Genomic DNA, 15,287 nt, shown 5'->3' with positions numbered 1-15,287 from the left:
CAAACTTGCCAAAGGTTATTCATTTTGCATTTTGTTTAGAATTCTGGTCTTAGTTCCTTAAATTAAGCCTAAAATGGCTAAGCTACGCCACAAACTCACACATAAGTTCCTGTGGCAGTTTTTCTGCCGCCATTGAAAACCATTCAAAACGCCATTTTTGATCCCATGTTATCTAACATAAAACTAAAAAAACATACCGTAGTGTGTAGATGGTGTGAGTGTAGTCAACAAACATATCACAAGTCTTTTCTCTTAGAAATGCCAAAAACTCTGCGTATAATAATGAAACAAAACAATAAAATAAAAGGAAACTCCTGAAGATGGATGAGAAACCAAAAAAAAAACGATGACTTTGTTTTAGGATCTCGTTCAAGAAGAGAAGGCTGTTGGATGACTGGTGGCACTGCAAGTACATGGTTACTAGAAAGTAATAGAAGCAGTAGTGAAGGGAGTAGTCATTTTAGAGATGGCAAAGGCATTACAGCACACAGGGAGGCGTTGAAATAAATCGTGGGCTCCGAGAGCGAAGAAATGGCTGCTCATCACTCCTCGAGGACTCTGATTCCTCAAACGGAGGAGGCGCTCAGAGGTAGAAGAGCAGAATGAAGAATGAAATGTGAATAGAAAGCCAGCAAAATGGACTTCAAAAAATGGAAAAAAATAAGTTAGTCCTCAAAACAAACTGAAGACTTTCCAGAAACAGGCGGAGTTGGTGTAAACATATTGGAAGCTTTAAAGGGTTAAAAAATACCACCAAAAAATAATGATAAACACAATAAAAATTGAAAATAGTAGGATGAAATATTTCAAGGCTGGAGTAATTCTAAAAAGATTGAAAGACTAATTGTAAAGAGGTGGAAAAAAAGATAATTGATTGTAAATAAAGAAAATTTTTACAGCAGTATATATGCTGCCTTAAGGAAACAGAATGTGTGATTTTTTTAAAAAGGAAACCCTAAGGGTTAAAAAAGACTATAAAAAAAAGAGGTGGGAGAAAATGCCAACATAAGAAGACCAGTAAGAGCGGCAGGAGACAACGCGCCCGCGCCCCCCCCCCCTTCTGGTCTGAAACTGAGCTCTGGGTGGGGCTTTCAGGAACAAGGCATGTCATTAGATGGGGCTGACGCTGTGAGAGCCTCCATGTAGCTGGCATTGTGATCTCACCTGGTGATGCAGTACTCCTTGTCTCCAGGGATGCCCAGGTAGCGCGGCCTCTCGCCTGTGGCCAAGATGAACGTAGCCGCTGTGTAAAGTGTCTCCTTCCCTCGTTTGTTTGTTGCCTGTCAGAAAACATAAACAGCAGCTCTGAGATAATGTTGCAGCGGGCGCTCAGAGGAACACAGAGCTACAATAAGCTCATTAAGCAGAATATTTTTGTCAGTGCTGTGAAAAATGTTTTAATAATTTTAAATCTATTTGCTTTGGGTGCAGCCACTGGTGTGATCGCAAGTATGAAAACCAACAACAACTATGCTGAAAGGCAGCCAAAAAAGGGAAGCTAAAAGTGAAGTCAAGCCTGACCAAGACAAACACAACCAAAAAAATAGGTTGCCACAACAGGTTAGACACCATTTTAGACATACAGCTTATTAAGATTAGTTTTGGTGCCGCAACTTGGCCAAGAAAAGAGGAAGAGTCTATTTGAATATAAAACCTTACGTTACAGTTAGCTATAGAAATTCCTGTATGTCAAGTCTCCTAAATCTGGAACCTAACCAGCAATCCCAGCTAAAGACCTGTACGAGTACATTTAAGGTTCCTTTGTATCACAAGCACTCATTTACCTTGATTTTGTGTGGTTCAATGAACTCTGCATAGGCATTGACATAGTTGACATTCTTGTCTCTCAGTGCCACCCTGTAGCCCCAGTTCAACGAGCCAATGTAGTTGTTCACTGCCGTCTTCATCGTCTCCCAGTTGTGTTTCACTGCGTACAGACAGACGGCCATCAGTGGAATCAGTGGAACAACAAAGAGTGACTACTGATGAGGCTTGCCTCTGATTTACCGCGGCAAGCCGGTGCGATGTCACCCCTCCGTGACCTCCTGGGTCGGTGCTCTGAGCCCTCACCTGTCTCCTCAAACTCCCAGCCGAACTTGCGTGCGTCCTGCATGGCTGTGCCTAGCAAGGCCGTCTGGTGCATCAGCTTCTTGGGAATGCAGCCCACGTTCACACAGGTTCCACCGAGGCCTGATCAATACAGCAGAGCACGGAAATGGTCAGTTACCAACCGGATTACACTCCAACAACTTCTGCGTCACACGTATCGGTCTTAGTATGCTAAAGTGGAAGTGACTTACCCCAAGAGGTTCCCTTGGGTGTGGGCACAACATAGTCCAGTACCATGACCTTCTTTCCCAACATAGCAGCTTCCTGTTGTCAACAGAGCCAACGTTAGTGCAACATTACACAAATCTGTAATTGACAATACGTTTCTTCAGTCTGTATGAGAGTACAAACAGTTAATAGCTTAAACATAACTGATTACTGATTACGGATTACCTTTAGTTTCATTCTGATTCTCTGAAAACCCCAAACTTGTGCAACAGATCAACATTCACTACAATAAAGCTTCAACAGGAAACACTGATTGTGTTGCACTAGATTCTGTCACCTTTGAGCAGGCAAGGCCACCCGATCCTCCTCCAATGACGATCAGGTCGTAGTCATAAGCTTCATTGTCTCCGGTCAGTAGCTGCTGCAGGCTGCCGTCTTTATGAGCCTGACAGAAACGTGAACACAATTTCGTATCAATATGTACATCCATCATGTATGGAGGGTTCTGCTATTGTTTCCACCTTACTCCTCCCACTCTGGGGGCCATTTTCTGAACCTAAATCACAGCACTGCTCAGGAATGAAACAGCTGCTATGCAATACAACAAACACCAAAATGAATAACACGTGTATAGATAAACACTGAAGTATATTTGTTTCAATATACAGGCCGTACTCTCATCCAGAATACTCAATGCTGCATTGTCCTGCGTTGGTCTGTTTAAACTGTAGATTGTTTGCACCGTGTGGAAGTGTCTTTAAATTTGTTCATCTGTATTTGTATGTAACATTTCCAGTAGGGAGCCACTTTTTCCACTTGGTAGCGAGGCAGAATGACTAAACACTGCATCTTTAGATTTTCTCTTGAAGATAAAAAAAAAAAAAAGAGAGAGTTCTCCCTGTGGTTGCTTTACTGCCACTTCCCTGTGGTTTTTGATGTTATAGAGCAGGGAGAGCGGGACCGGCAGCTGTGCCTCTGTACCGAGGGACGTGCCCGGCTCTGGAGAGCTGTTTAGCAGAGTGGGAGCTGGCCTGGTGCTGGTCTCACACACTCTTTTTGCTCCATTCTGTGGACCTCCTACCACAAGTAGGACTCTGTTAATTTAAGATACTGACATTTCTCCTAAATGTACAAGAAAATCTGTACTCGCACCACTTTCTCCAATGATATCTGCCCCACAGCTGAACTTTTTTTAATGACGTCAATCCAAAGCATTCTGGAGGGTAAAATACAGTGGAAAACCAAGCAGAACCTGAAAGGCAGACCTTAAAGACTGTTCCAGGTTAGAGATCGTGTTCCTGTAATGAAAAGAGCGAATAGCTTGTATTCAAATGGAAAGGTTACTGTACGCTCCTGTCAACACTTAAAAGCTGTGGGAAGATGCAATTATAGTTTACCACAGCATCTACACTACCTGCTGCTGTTTAACAGCTGATTGAGACTCAATGTCGTACCTGCCTGCTCATGCAACTACGTACCAGCAGCTGTTTACACAAAGACAAAATATGAGTTCCCTCTACCGAGCCCGCCATCTCCCTGCATCACCTCAGAGTGCATCATCACTGCTGCCATTTTCTCATGTTTCCAGTATTTCCTCCCAAAGAACACACGTTGCTCACTAGCATGACCTCTTGGCACACCTAGATGTTTTTGGTTACACCCATTCTTTTCCTGCTTTGTCCGCTGTGGTCACACACGTCTAATGAGGGTTTGTTTTTTCTGACATTTTTTCTAACAAATTAAAACTAGTGGGTTCGCTCCAAATGTAACTTGAACCAAACAGCCGTTTCTACAGTTTCTGGCAACTGAACAAACCACCTGACTGAGCAACATTTCATGGCGATCATGTACTGAGGAAACATACAGCGTTTACAGTGATGTGTAACGCAACCAAAGAACAGCAAATATTTACACACACTTCCTCACCTGCATCGTTTTGTCACAGCCGCCAAGGTGCGTCTTGTTGATGAAGACATTAGGAACTGTTTTCTGTCCAGTCATCTCAAGCAGCATTTCCTGGTAGTTGGTTCCATCCTCTGGACAGAAGGGTTTGTGTTTAGGTTCACAGGGTTGCTGAGTACTAACCATACATTCAATACATCTACTTTTCATACGCTACCATTTGTACCACCTCACAGAGTGCTTGATAATACGCAAACAATATGCAAAACTAATAAAAGGAAGTATGACATGACATGGAGGGTTTACACTGAGTTCATTGCATTGCTGTGCTTACACCATAGCCACTTCCTTCAAGTACAAACACGATGTGCTCATATAGTCGCCTACTTTTCAAAAGTCTGCATGTTTAACCAGTCAGAGTTTACAAGTAATACAAAGCTGCACTGTTGCTATGGTTACCTGCAATTTAATATACCCACTGATTTGAGATATATGTTTTAGTGTATTTACTAATGTAGAAGTTCAAGCAGATCTTTCCTTCAGGTGTCCTGTCAGAGGATTTTAGTGAACACTAGCCAATCAACCTTCCAGACCCATGGCATAATGTAGACTGTGTTGTAATGATACGAGGGTGATGTTTTGACCACCAGCTGTGCCAGGAAACATGACGTCAACAGATTTGGGAAAATGTATACACTCCCCTGGGGCTTCGTGACTAATTTGATTTTATTTTCAGTTTAGTTTTTCTAAGTTCAATAAATGCATGATGTTTCCAAAGTCAATAGATAAAAAATAATCATGACTAGGATTTCTGCCATAATGGAGCTACCTTCACTCACTGTGGACACACTCTGTTCTGCCTTAGCAGCAAGATATGACTCTTTAAATGTCAAACATTCAAATGTTGTGAACTTGAACTTTATTGCTGTCAAATCTCAGTTAATTAGGTTTGTCCATCCACTGATTAACCATCTCTATATACTACCTTCTAGGGACGGGATTGAGAACCAGTTCAAGTTGTCAGATCCATGGTAATTGTATGCCACTGATCTTATCAATTCCCTTTATCACTGCCAACATGGTTTCTGGCAGCTGTGCATTGCGTAAGCGCGGCCTCATTCACAGAGAGACTCAAACTACTGTAACTTTACTCTTTTTCTCCACTGTGTTCAGACTCAGAGATAATACAACACCTGCACTGACACTGAATTCCACACAGACAATTGATCCAGAATCAATAAGGAAATCAACAATGAATTGGACCAATAAGCCAAATCAATAATAGTACTGGTATCTTATCAATTCTCATCCCTACTGCCTTCCACATACAGCGGAGACTGACAGAAATACACAGCAGAGAGGCTGAGTTTACTGAGATATGGCATGGGGCCAAGATATCTTCAGTGAGTGACTCAGCATGTTTTGTGCTGCTGCAAATGACTGAGGTAACAACATCCCGACTGTATAATGCAGAACCGCTTTCAAACGTGTTGGCAGAAAACCTACTGGATCAAATGCATATTAATATACAGCTGTAGGCACAGGGACATGTGTACAGGTTCATTCATGTATTACAAAGACATTAATAAACACTGATATCAGCTTATAACCACATTATAGTCTGTTATCAAACACTTGTTCAATGTTCGTATACTGCTTATAGATGCTAATGTGAGCTAAGATGTTACTATTATCAACAAAAGAACATTGTACTGGAGGAAAAACCTCTTTCAGTCCTGGGTGCCATATTGAGTTTTGATAAAAATGAAACAATGGACTGAACGTCATCTTGCTTTTCTAAGTTATAAGTTTATTGTATCTTTTAGACTCCAGTATCTCCAACCTGCCACTGACCTTTGCGACACATTTTTTTGAAACATGGCAGGCAATATTCTACTGTAAGAGACAAAACATCTCCATCTTACCTATGAGATCCAACTCCACCACATTACACTCGACCTTCAGCTCTTTGAACAAGTCTTTCACCTACAATGACACAGATGTGAAACAATTATTCATCAATTTCACCAGTTACAGGGTATAAGAAACAAAAAGCTCTTCCCTATTAGCAAAACATCGAGTTAAAACTGCTTTAAGCGCAGATACTAACTTAAGTTACTACACAAATCATTTAAAATGTTGTGCTCATTGTCAGATACCCTCCTCTGTGTGTATCTTATGGAGGCGGAAGGCAGCTCACTCACAGAAACAAGTGCTGCTTTGTGAACAGGATGTGTGCCGAATACACTGCAGGTCTAATTATGTTGCTAAGTTAGCTATGAACTTTTCTTAGAAATGCGACCACATAACGCGTTTGTGACCTGATAATATCTCACCCCAGTATCAACCTACGGTAAACTCTGTTAGGCGGGTTGACGTTAGCTAACATTTGTATGTAATCTGGTTAATTTATATTAATTTATAGTGTTCATCCGCTGAGGAACCGCAGTCGCTGGCTGCGTTAACTAACGTAGACGCCAGCAATTAGACCAAGCCCGTGTACTTCGCGGGAGAAGATGGAAGTTTCCGACCGGTATAAGCAAGGTCTCCCTCTTCGACAGACAGTACCTTACCTTGACACAGAACGGGCAGTAGCTTTTACTGAAAACCAACACTTGGTTGGAGTCAATAAGCTGCTGTATCCGGGATTTGAGTTCATTTTTCCCGGTGTCCTTTTCGATGGGAGGCATTTTCAAGGTATTTCCGTCTGCCTGCGCGGGGCAAGCTTCGACAGACGGCCAGTGAGAGAAAGAGGAAAAACCCGAATTAAAAAGCACCAACTCTGTCCCCAGTCAATGTACTAATCTCTGTCTGCCCTTTCTCCAAGAGGAAACACTAGAAAGCTGATGAACCGCGGCTCGTCCTCGGTTGCTCTCCCTCCGCTGTCAGCCTCTAGTCTACCGACCGCGCCAAACGTCTTTCCCCATTTCTTGCCTCGCTAGTTTGGGTGCACTCGGTAACATCCACCGTGTGCACCGCATATGCCGTTGCTTTTCATTGACAACAAGAAGAACCCCGCCCGGGCGGTCAATCCGGTGCTTCAAAACGCACCTACCTATAAAAACGTCACAGGGTTGCCTATTTACATGCCGTACAGCACTAAAACTATTATTACTCTATTCTAATTAAAACCCAAGTATTTAATTAGACCCGCCTTTACATAGGAAAATATAGAGCTCATACTAGTGGGTGCGACGATAACAGAAAGAAGGGGGCCTACAGGCGCCTATGGAAGACAGCTTATCCTAAACTAAGAAATAAGTGAAGTGAAGAAGAGCATGGTGTTAACGTTTAGGATTAATAGCAACACAATCGATAACTGATAATGTGGCAACTCTGACAATTTCAGATTTCTGTCTTTACGTTACCTCTACTTGTCTGTGTTGCTTCATGAGTAAATAGTCTGTTATCTAGCGCCATCTGCCGGTCACCGTTGATCATGACATTTAACAGGTGCAGTGCATATTCCTATTCCTATACAACCTTCAGCTCGTGTTACTCAGGGGCTCTCAGTATTTTCTTATCTTTAACTTAGACTTAAATTTGCTGACGGAACCAAAGACTACGGGCCTAGTGTGACCTTGATGGATTGGATGAGCTGGATGAATTACTGAAAGCACTTAACAACTAAATGGAATAGTGATGAGGGTATCTCAGTTTATCCACCTCTTTGAAATGAGGCTGAGAGTTTACGCATCCATTTTCAGATTAATCATCACTGAGGGGAAACAAGGTTAACCACAGTTTACCCCCCTCTGTATTTACTACTACACCCCTGCTTATAAATCCTATTGTCTGTTTATTGTTAACAATGTCACTCAAAATAGTCGAATGAGTCAAAAAAAAAAAAAAGGGATTCTCCAGTGATACTTTACTTTCATAATGTTGGAGGATAAGATATCAGTTAATAAAAAACTATGATCGAAAGCAAAGTAGCAGAGGTATCCTGACTTTTAGGCCCTAATCAAAGATCAAAGTAATTTATTTCATTATATTTCATTATACAACACACGGTTGCGTAACAAAATTGGAGTTCCTTCATGCTAGACACCCATAGAACATAAAATATAGCCAAATTTTAATCAATTATTAGATTAGAATAGGAAATAATAAAATAAAAATAAAAAAATAAAAAAATATGGGTCAAGTCCCTAAAATGCTGGATCCTTCCCAGAATGCAAATTGATAGCATCTTTCGTTAGCCTCCAACACACAGCCCTTTAGTTTTTTTACGCCTCAGGCCCAAATGGAGATATTATTGTCAACTTTAGAAATTTCAGAGCCACAGAAGACATTATGCAACTGTTTGCAGGCTGAGTAAACTGATCTATATGAGTAAAGGAGAAAACAATCAAATATATAATCTCAGTGACATATGAACTAATCTTTGCTTCTCTTTTATTCTTTGTATAATGTTGATAAAATAAAATACAAACACACACACAAACCTTTACTTAGTTCACGTTTGGGGTCATTACATAGACCCACATTCGTTTTCTGGAGACTTAACTGACTAAAATCTACTTTTTCCAAATTGGAGACATGGCTTTTGTCCCCAGTTTGCGGTCATCTTGAATTACATTTAAAAGCTTGTATTGTGTATGTGTAATGAACTGTAGGCCTAACCCTCACTTTTACATATTTCAATTCCTTTTACATCAAAATAATGAGTGTGTTTTCCACTCATACTGCCATTTACACACTTTCAGCTGTAATGTCTGTGGTAGCGCACATTGCTTTAAAACAATGTCCACGCTAAAGTGAAGAATGCCACATGGGTTTGGACATTGACCTGTTAGTCATATTACTATTAGAAGCAGATGTGTCAACAACGGCCAACTCAGCAACCAGGCAACATGATATCATTATCAGAGCTATGAAAAAGGGCAATCATAGCTACATCAGTATCAGATCATTCTGTATGCCATACATGTTAAGTAGATATTTTACAATAAACTGACAGGGGTTTGAGAAAAAGTCTTTTATTTCAGAGTTTTTGAGGCCCATTTGAAGGCAGCACGTCAATCAGTACCTGACCCGAGGCTCCCCTGCCCACGTCACGCTGCTGCATCAGGTCCGCATCATCAGAGACACGCAATCTGCGCACATAATTTCCAGGTGAGTGTCGTTGGGTGACTTCCACCTTTAGCAACAGTGTACACGATGAGAGCGGAACACATCGGGACACGCAGCCACGCTCCGCAGACATTCCTCTAACGAGTTCCAACAAGAGTCCCGCTGATGATGACGACGAGGAGGAGGTGGATGATGATGTTATGAAGGACTTGATTCCCAGCTGGGTTTAACAACACCTTTCTCTCTCTCTCTCTGTGTGTTGTGTGTGTGTGTGTGTCTCCCTGTGTCTTGACACACTGTTGCTCCACCTCCGTCGCCTTGAACCGAAGCCACGCTCGGCGCCGCAGTGAGGCAGTTCCTCAGGAGGAAGCAGCACACTGGAGGCGGACCGCGCTTGTTGAGGAGAAACCGAGTTAGAAAATTGACGATGGCAGACAATAAGATGGGCCCAAAACTTCAAGCTGGAGCTGGATTCCTCGCCAAACGGGTCCAGAAGTCTGTGAACCGAGCCCAGGAGAAGGTGAGCCGGGGGCATCCACTTCGTTAAGTTCCACTGGGTCTGTTTATGTTCAGAACTGTTACTGTAGAAGCACTGTCATCAGCTTGGTAAGCCACGACATACACCCAGCTTTATATCCTGAGGTATGAACTCATTTGGAGCCCTGCTGTAAGATTAAACAGACCTTTGTTCTTCAGAGTTTCTTTGGAAGCAGTATGATTCATATGTGAAGTGGGTGAAGCTTCCAGTACATTAACTATTTTCCCTGAGACACTTGGCATAATAGCTGTATTGCTTATGAAATATGTTGCTCTGTAGCTCCTGGTACTTTCCCTACCTCTAGTCCTGTTGCGTAGCTCTGTACCAAACTGTTACTCATAATAAGATGCTCCAATGTAAAAGGATGAAATCAGGTCAAGCCTGTTTGCTGGACCTCATCATGACAAAGTGGAACAAAACCTGTGAGACTGACCATGAGAGAGGAGGAAGCGCTCTCTGCACAGACTGTCCAGTGTACAAGACCGTAAAGCACATGATCTGAGCCCTGTCTGCTGTATGTTCCAACTATCTGCATTTGAATGATTGGCCCTTCGGCTGTACAGCACTATAAAACAGTAGCATGGACTTTCCCTGCCTGAGCATCATGGTGTTGTTGAGCGCTGTACAGCTGTGTGCGGACACAAAAGCTACCACTTCCTGACTGTGCACTTCCTCTCGCTTGCTGAGCCTTTCTCACTCAGTTTGTGGTTGACTTGTTTGATTTCGCTGCTCCACCTAAAAAACAGCAGCTACAGACGGTTGCATGTACTCTGAAACTACAGGATGAAGCCTATTTTGGGGATTTTTTTTTTTTATCGTGGAAAATGGGAGGATAGACATGATAATGAGAGCCTTTGTTGCAGATTTAAAGGTCATTGGACGTGGTATTCAGGCTTTCAAACAGCTGCAAGCAGTGGACTGTGAAAGGCACTGTAATAGTTAGCCATGTGTGTCTAGTTTAGGGGAGGCATAGGAGTATGTGGCACTGTATGAGGAGCTTTGGTCTAAAAGTGCAAAGCCGCTAAATCAGCAGCCAATGTATCTCAATGTATCGTGGCAGTAGCTTATTGCAGATACATCGATATCAGCATATATGTTGACCAGTAAGTAACAAGAAAGTGCAGAACAGAAATGCCAAAGAGATGTTTGAGGTAATTTAGAGACAGTGTCACGATTACAGAATTTATCCACTAGAGAGCGCTGACAAGAGGATTTGTTTCTTTTCTTTTTTTCAACTGCAGAATGCTCAGTTCAATACATATCGTGTTCATAATACATCATCAGGTGTTTTAAAACTCCCAAAGTGTTTGTAATCATAAAATCTAATAACGACATATCTAAGTAATTGCGGGACGTTTGTTGAAAAATCAGCTTGTGTTCTCTAGTAGACAAACCAGATGGTGACGCTGTATCTGCGCCACCAAAAAGATTCTTTTGCATGTCTGTATGCAATTTCTCGCAACTTAGCAGCCCACATAGAGGTTAAGCCAGCTCTGAGCCGAGCTGAGGAACGGCCTGCAGAGGTCTGGTAAGCTCATTTCATTTTAAAGCCACATCCACAGGTTTTTTTCATTTACAATCTTGTAGCCTTCACCCCCAACTGACATTGACTCATGTGACATCACTTGAGGCCCTTTCACAAAGTTACCTCTGAAGCCACAAATAAAGGTGTTCTACAACCTTTTTCACATATGCAGTTGTACTCTCGAATACGTTTAAACACACTTTAATGTGTAAAATGGTTGCAATGTCCCTTTAACTAGTTTCTATCTAATCACTAATGCTAGAAATCTTTGTCTATCTAATGTTGAAGCTGACTCTGACGGTTGTCCTCTCTCAGGTCCTTCAGAAACTGGGCAAAACAATGGAGACCAAGGATGAACAGTTTGAGCTGTGTTTCCAGAGCCTCAACAAACAACAGGTACTCCCACACGTAACCTTTTTAACATGAGATGGTCTCCCTACACGGTAGTCCTTTGCTATTCACTGCATGACTCACAGAACTTTTTGCTTTAATGCTTTTATAGTTAAACAGCTCATTTTACTCTACTTACAAAAACCTCTAGTTAAATGGAGCACTGCAAAATCTGACAAAAAAGAAAAGAACTGGGGTTTGTTTTTGTTGTTTAGATGCCAACCCACAAGTTCAGACGATCAGCTTGGCCTTGAAAACAGGAAATACTTGAAACAAGATGCAGGTTTTTCTTATCAATTCTGCAGATATTCTGCTTGTTATGGCTCCTCTAGATACCTGAACACAAACAGTACCCTTAATACTAAAAGAAACAGGATAGTGTGTGCTTCTATTAAAGAAACTATTTTATGGGTTTCTCACATACCAACATCCTAATGAATTAACAACTTTATTTTAAGCAATATAATGTAACATTTGACAAAGGAAATAACACAATCTTCCTTTTTACTAGTGAAAGGTTTGGTTAAAAAACAATACAATGCACCCTTACCCATGAATACACTAAGGTGTTGCTACAGCCCTATTTGGTCTGCTATGACCATTGTGTCCTAATGTAAGCAAACTTGACATTTACATTGCTTTAAATGACTGAATCGCAACACTTCTGCTTGTTTTAGCATTCATTGTTATCCTGTAACCCACTTGTGGCCATACTGCTGCTGTTAAACAAAATCTTCATTTTAAGCTGCTCAAGGATCATGAAGTTGTTGCATTAAATGCACATATTCACAAGGAGCAACAGGAAGGAAGTCTACACCCCAACAAGACACTGCTTTCACTTCACCGCTACCTTCACCACAACAAATGTGATTGTTATTTAATTTAAACTTCATATTGTAGTGAGAGTATTAGGTGTCGCGGACTAAATGCAGTTTCAAAGTTGATGCAGAAAAAGTTATGCTGCAAGAAGAAGCACACTGATTTCATCATTTGAGGCCGTTACGGAAATGATGAAGCATTAAGGGTCAGATCAGCCATAGAGATACTGCTCCTGGGTGTAACTGAACTTTTCTGCTTTGTGTTTTGCTTCTGCACTCAGATCGATGGAAACAGGTTGTTTAAAGATGTCAAAGCCTACCACGCAGCAGTGAAAGGTACGTTTTGAAAGCACATGCAGATCCACAGTGTGAACAGAATGCCACTGTTGGCTGAGGAGAAATAATAGGGAAGTGAGGATTTTCTTCTATTCTTGGATCCTGTGTTGACTTTTGCAATTCTGTCTGCGTTGCCAAGTTGTACAAGAACAAATAAAAGTCCTGCAGTGAAAACAGCAGACTCAGCATTGCATATGTGATTCATGTGCAAGAAACCGTTGTGTTTCTCGTGTTGTCAGCTATTGCTCTAGTCAGGAAACCAGTGTTGTTCTGACCTTTTGCGGGAGTGGGTGTAGCAACACTCCCACAAACCCTAAAAACAATACAAGCACAATGCGCTGCTGATGCTAGATGATAACCCAATCCTTATGGAGTCATGATTATATTTTGATTCTTTTCTTTTTTGTCCTGCAATATCCTGATCCTTTCCACAGCCCTGCATGATGCATCCAAGCGGCTGTCCCAGACGTTGCGAGACGTCTACGAATCAGACTGGAATGGAGTGGATGACCTGGCTGTCATTAGAGAGGTACGTCCATTATGTGTTTTTGTTAACGTTTGCTCGAACCGTACTCGGGGAACTGGTCCACAATTTGATAAAATCAGTTTAATTCAAGCAGGTCAGGCTTATTTTCAGAAAACCTGGTTTCATTCAGCTTTGAAGGTTTAAAGTAGAAAGTTGGAACTAAGTAATCATGAACATATGCATCCAGACTGGAGTGGTCCCCATTTTGCCAACAGACATAAATACAGTACAAGTTAAAGCTGCAGTCTGCCTTGGTTTAATGGCAGACTGATGTTAGCAATGTTAGCAATCTGATACCCATTCATAAATCCAACATTAATGTTCATTTGGAATCATGTTTCCAAGGCACTCTCCGTTTAGCCTTGTTCTGGTCTTGACCAACTCCTGAGGCCAATTTTTGTATCCTCAGCTGCCAAGTACCCCACATATGTTCACCAGCTAGTTGCTAACTCTGTCTGTCTGCTGTTTGGTGCTGGGCAGGTGGCATACAGTGGGTTTATCAAAGCTTTTACACTGAAAACAGCTGCCTGTTGCTGCCCGAAACAAGGTTGATGAAAGCGTGATGACTGAACCAAGTTGTGGGGCCATAAAAACAAAGCAGTTAGCTGAAAGACACTAAAATGGGTTTATAGAGCTGAGAGGAACCACAGAGTTAGATAAAAAAAAAATTGTCCATGGTTCATATAAAAATATATATAACTGCAGCTTTAAAGCCCCTACAACGTTGATTGTGGCAGCGGTAGAGGTTTCTACTGCCTCGTTTCATTGATTTTAAGGGGAAAACGACCGAGTCTGACCAGGCAGATTAATAGTAATAACTATAGAAATAGTCTTCTCACTTCTCGCTTATGTAGGTCATACAGAGGCAACAGAATTAAATTTCAAAGCCAGTTAAAAACTCTTTATATACAAAAAGATACTAATTAATCATGAAATGCTGAAGACAGTGTAGATGGAGGCCTTATTTCATACAGCCAATCAAATTTTGCCTACAGCAGTAGTGTCAGTGTTTTGTTATAGGCAGATGGTCACACTGAGCCAGACAGCAGCTGCACAGTAGCCACAGACTCAACAACCACATTAGCTGTCATGGTAAAGTCTCCTCCTTATCTGTACAAACATGGACACACATTCACCGAGGTAGAAAAAAAAGTTTGCATGAGTTTCAGGCTAAAAAATTTGCTCCTCGGCTGAAGCCCATTAAACAGCATTTAAACATACCTGTAAATTATAAGTACTTCCCAAATGCCATTTTTCTTTTTAATTATAAAAAACTGTTAACAATATATTTATGACTAAATTTAATTTCTGTTGGACTTTCTAATTAACTTCTGTATGTATTAGGCGGTAATTCCTCTATAACACTAACTAATTCACATTGACTTTAAAAGGAGGATCACAACACATTTCCGTCATAGCTCAGTTGCTGCATATTGTAGCTTTTGCTGAAATGTTTGTGGCTTGCATTGCATTTACAGCAATAGTTCCCAACCTGGATACACAGTAGGCCTATAAGTATGAGTTTTGTTTATTTCTGTGAAAAAAAAACTAAATTAATTTGTAAAGTTTAGATTATTATTTAAGAGCTAAACTAAACACAAGCTTTATTCACAGAGCCTTCCCTTTCTACTGAACAGCCTCGTCCTGCATTAGAAAAGTTGCAGTTAAAACAACCAAAGAGCTAATAAAAAATGGCCAAGCATCAGAGAGACTAAAACACTGTATTTGTCAAAAAGGGCTATATTAAGTAGTTGCAATGGTTCAAACTAGAAATAAAAATACATAATACAGAGAGACTTAGAGAGAATTGTATAAAAAGTTCCCTAAAAATCAGGAAAGCTCATGTCTCTCATTTTACACAAACTTCCTGCAGTTATTGTGTTTGGGTTCATTGTACAG

General features: G+C 41.2%; 2 protein-coding genes across 4 annotated transcripts in view; one reads left to right on the top strand and one right to left on the bottom strand.

The window, feature by feature from the left end:
• Nucleotides 1-7,113, bottom strand: part of txnrd3 (thioredoxin reductase 3) — a gene marked incomplete in the record, with an annotated part of 13,856 nt that extends 6,743 nt beyond the window's left edge. The window contains 8 exon segments of one of the 2 annotated variants that reach the window (XM_035661960.1): nucleotides 1,165-1,280; nucleotides 1,785-1,927; nucleotides 2,008-2,190; nucleotides 2,301-2,373; nucleotides 2,615-2,722; nucleotides 4,204-4,313; nucleotides 6,105-6,165; nucleotides 6,753-7,113. In XM_035661960.1, the coding sequence (XP_035517853.1) occupies nucleotides 1,165-1,280; nucleotides 1,785-1,927; nucleotides 2,008-2,190; nucleotides 2,301-2,373; nucleotides 2,615-2,722; nucleotides 4,204-4,313; nucleotides 6,105-6,165; nucleotides 6,753-6,869 (911 nt within the window). 2 annotated transcript variants of the gene reach the window in all.
• A 2,070-nt stretch (nucleotides 7,114-9,183) lies between these two features.
• bin2b (bridging integrator 2b) overlaps nucleotides 9,184-15,287 on the top strand; it is a 15,058-nt gene continuing 8,954 nt past the window's right edge. The window contains exons 1-5 of one of the 2 annotated variants that reach the window (XM_035661342.1): nucleotides 9,184-9,297; nucleotides 9,585-9,775; nucleotides 11,634-11,714; nucleotides 12,808-12,862; nucleotides 13,297-13,391. In XM_035661342.1, coding sequence (XP_035517235.1) covers nucleotides 9,683-9,775; nucleotides 11,634-11,714; nucleotides 12,808-12,862; nucleotides 13,297-13,391 — 324 coding nt within the window. In that variant the 5' untranslated portion in view covers nucleotides 9,184-9,297; nucleotides 9,585-9,682. Of the gene's footprint in view, nucleotides 9,298-9,333; nucleotides 9,776-11,633; nucleotides 11,715-12,807; nucleotides 12,863-13,296; nucleotides 13,392-15,287 lie in introns of those variants that run through there. The other variant, XM_035661343.1, reaches the window with a different exon arrangement.

This window comes from Morone saxatilis, unplaced genomic scaffold (genome assembly GCF_004916995.1).
Source record: "Morone saxatilis isolate NCDOM2014 unplaced genomic scaffold, NCSU_SB_2.0 Contig18, whole genome shotgun sequence".
Classification (NCBI taxonomy): Eukaryota; Metazoa; Chordata; class Actinopteri; family Moronidae; genus Morone; species Morone saxatilis.
Note: the sequence above shows the minus strand (reverse complement) of the source record. Positions and strands in the feature narration are given on the sequence as shown.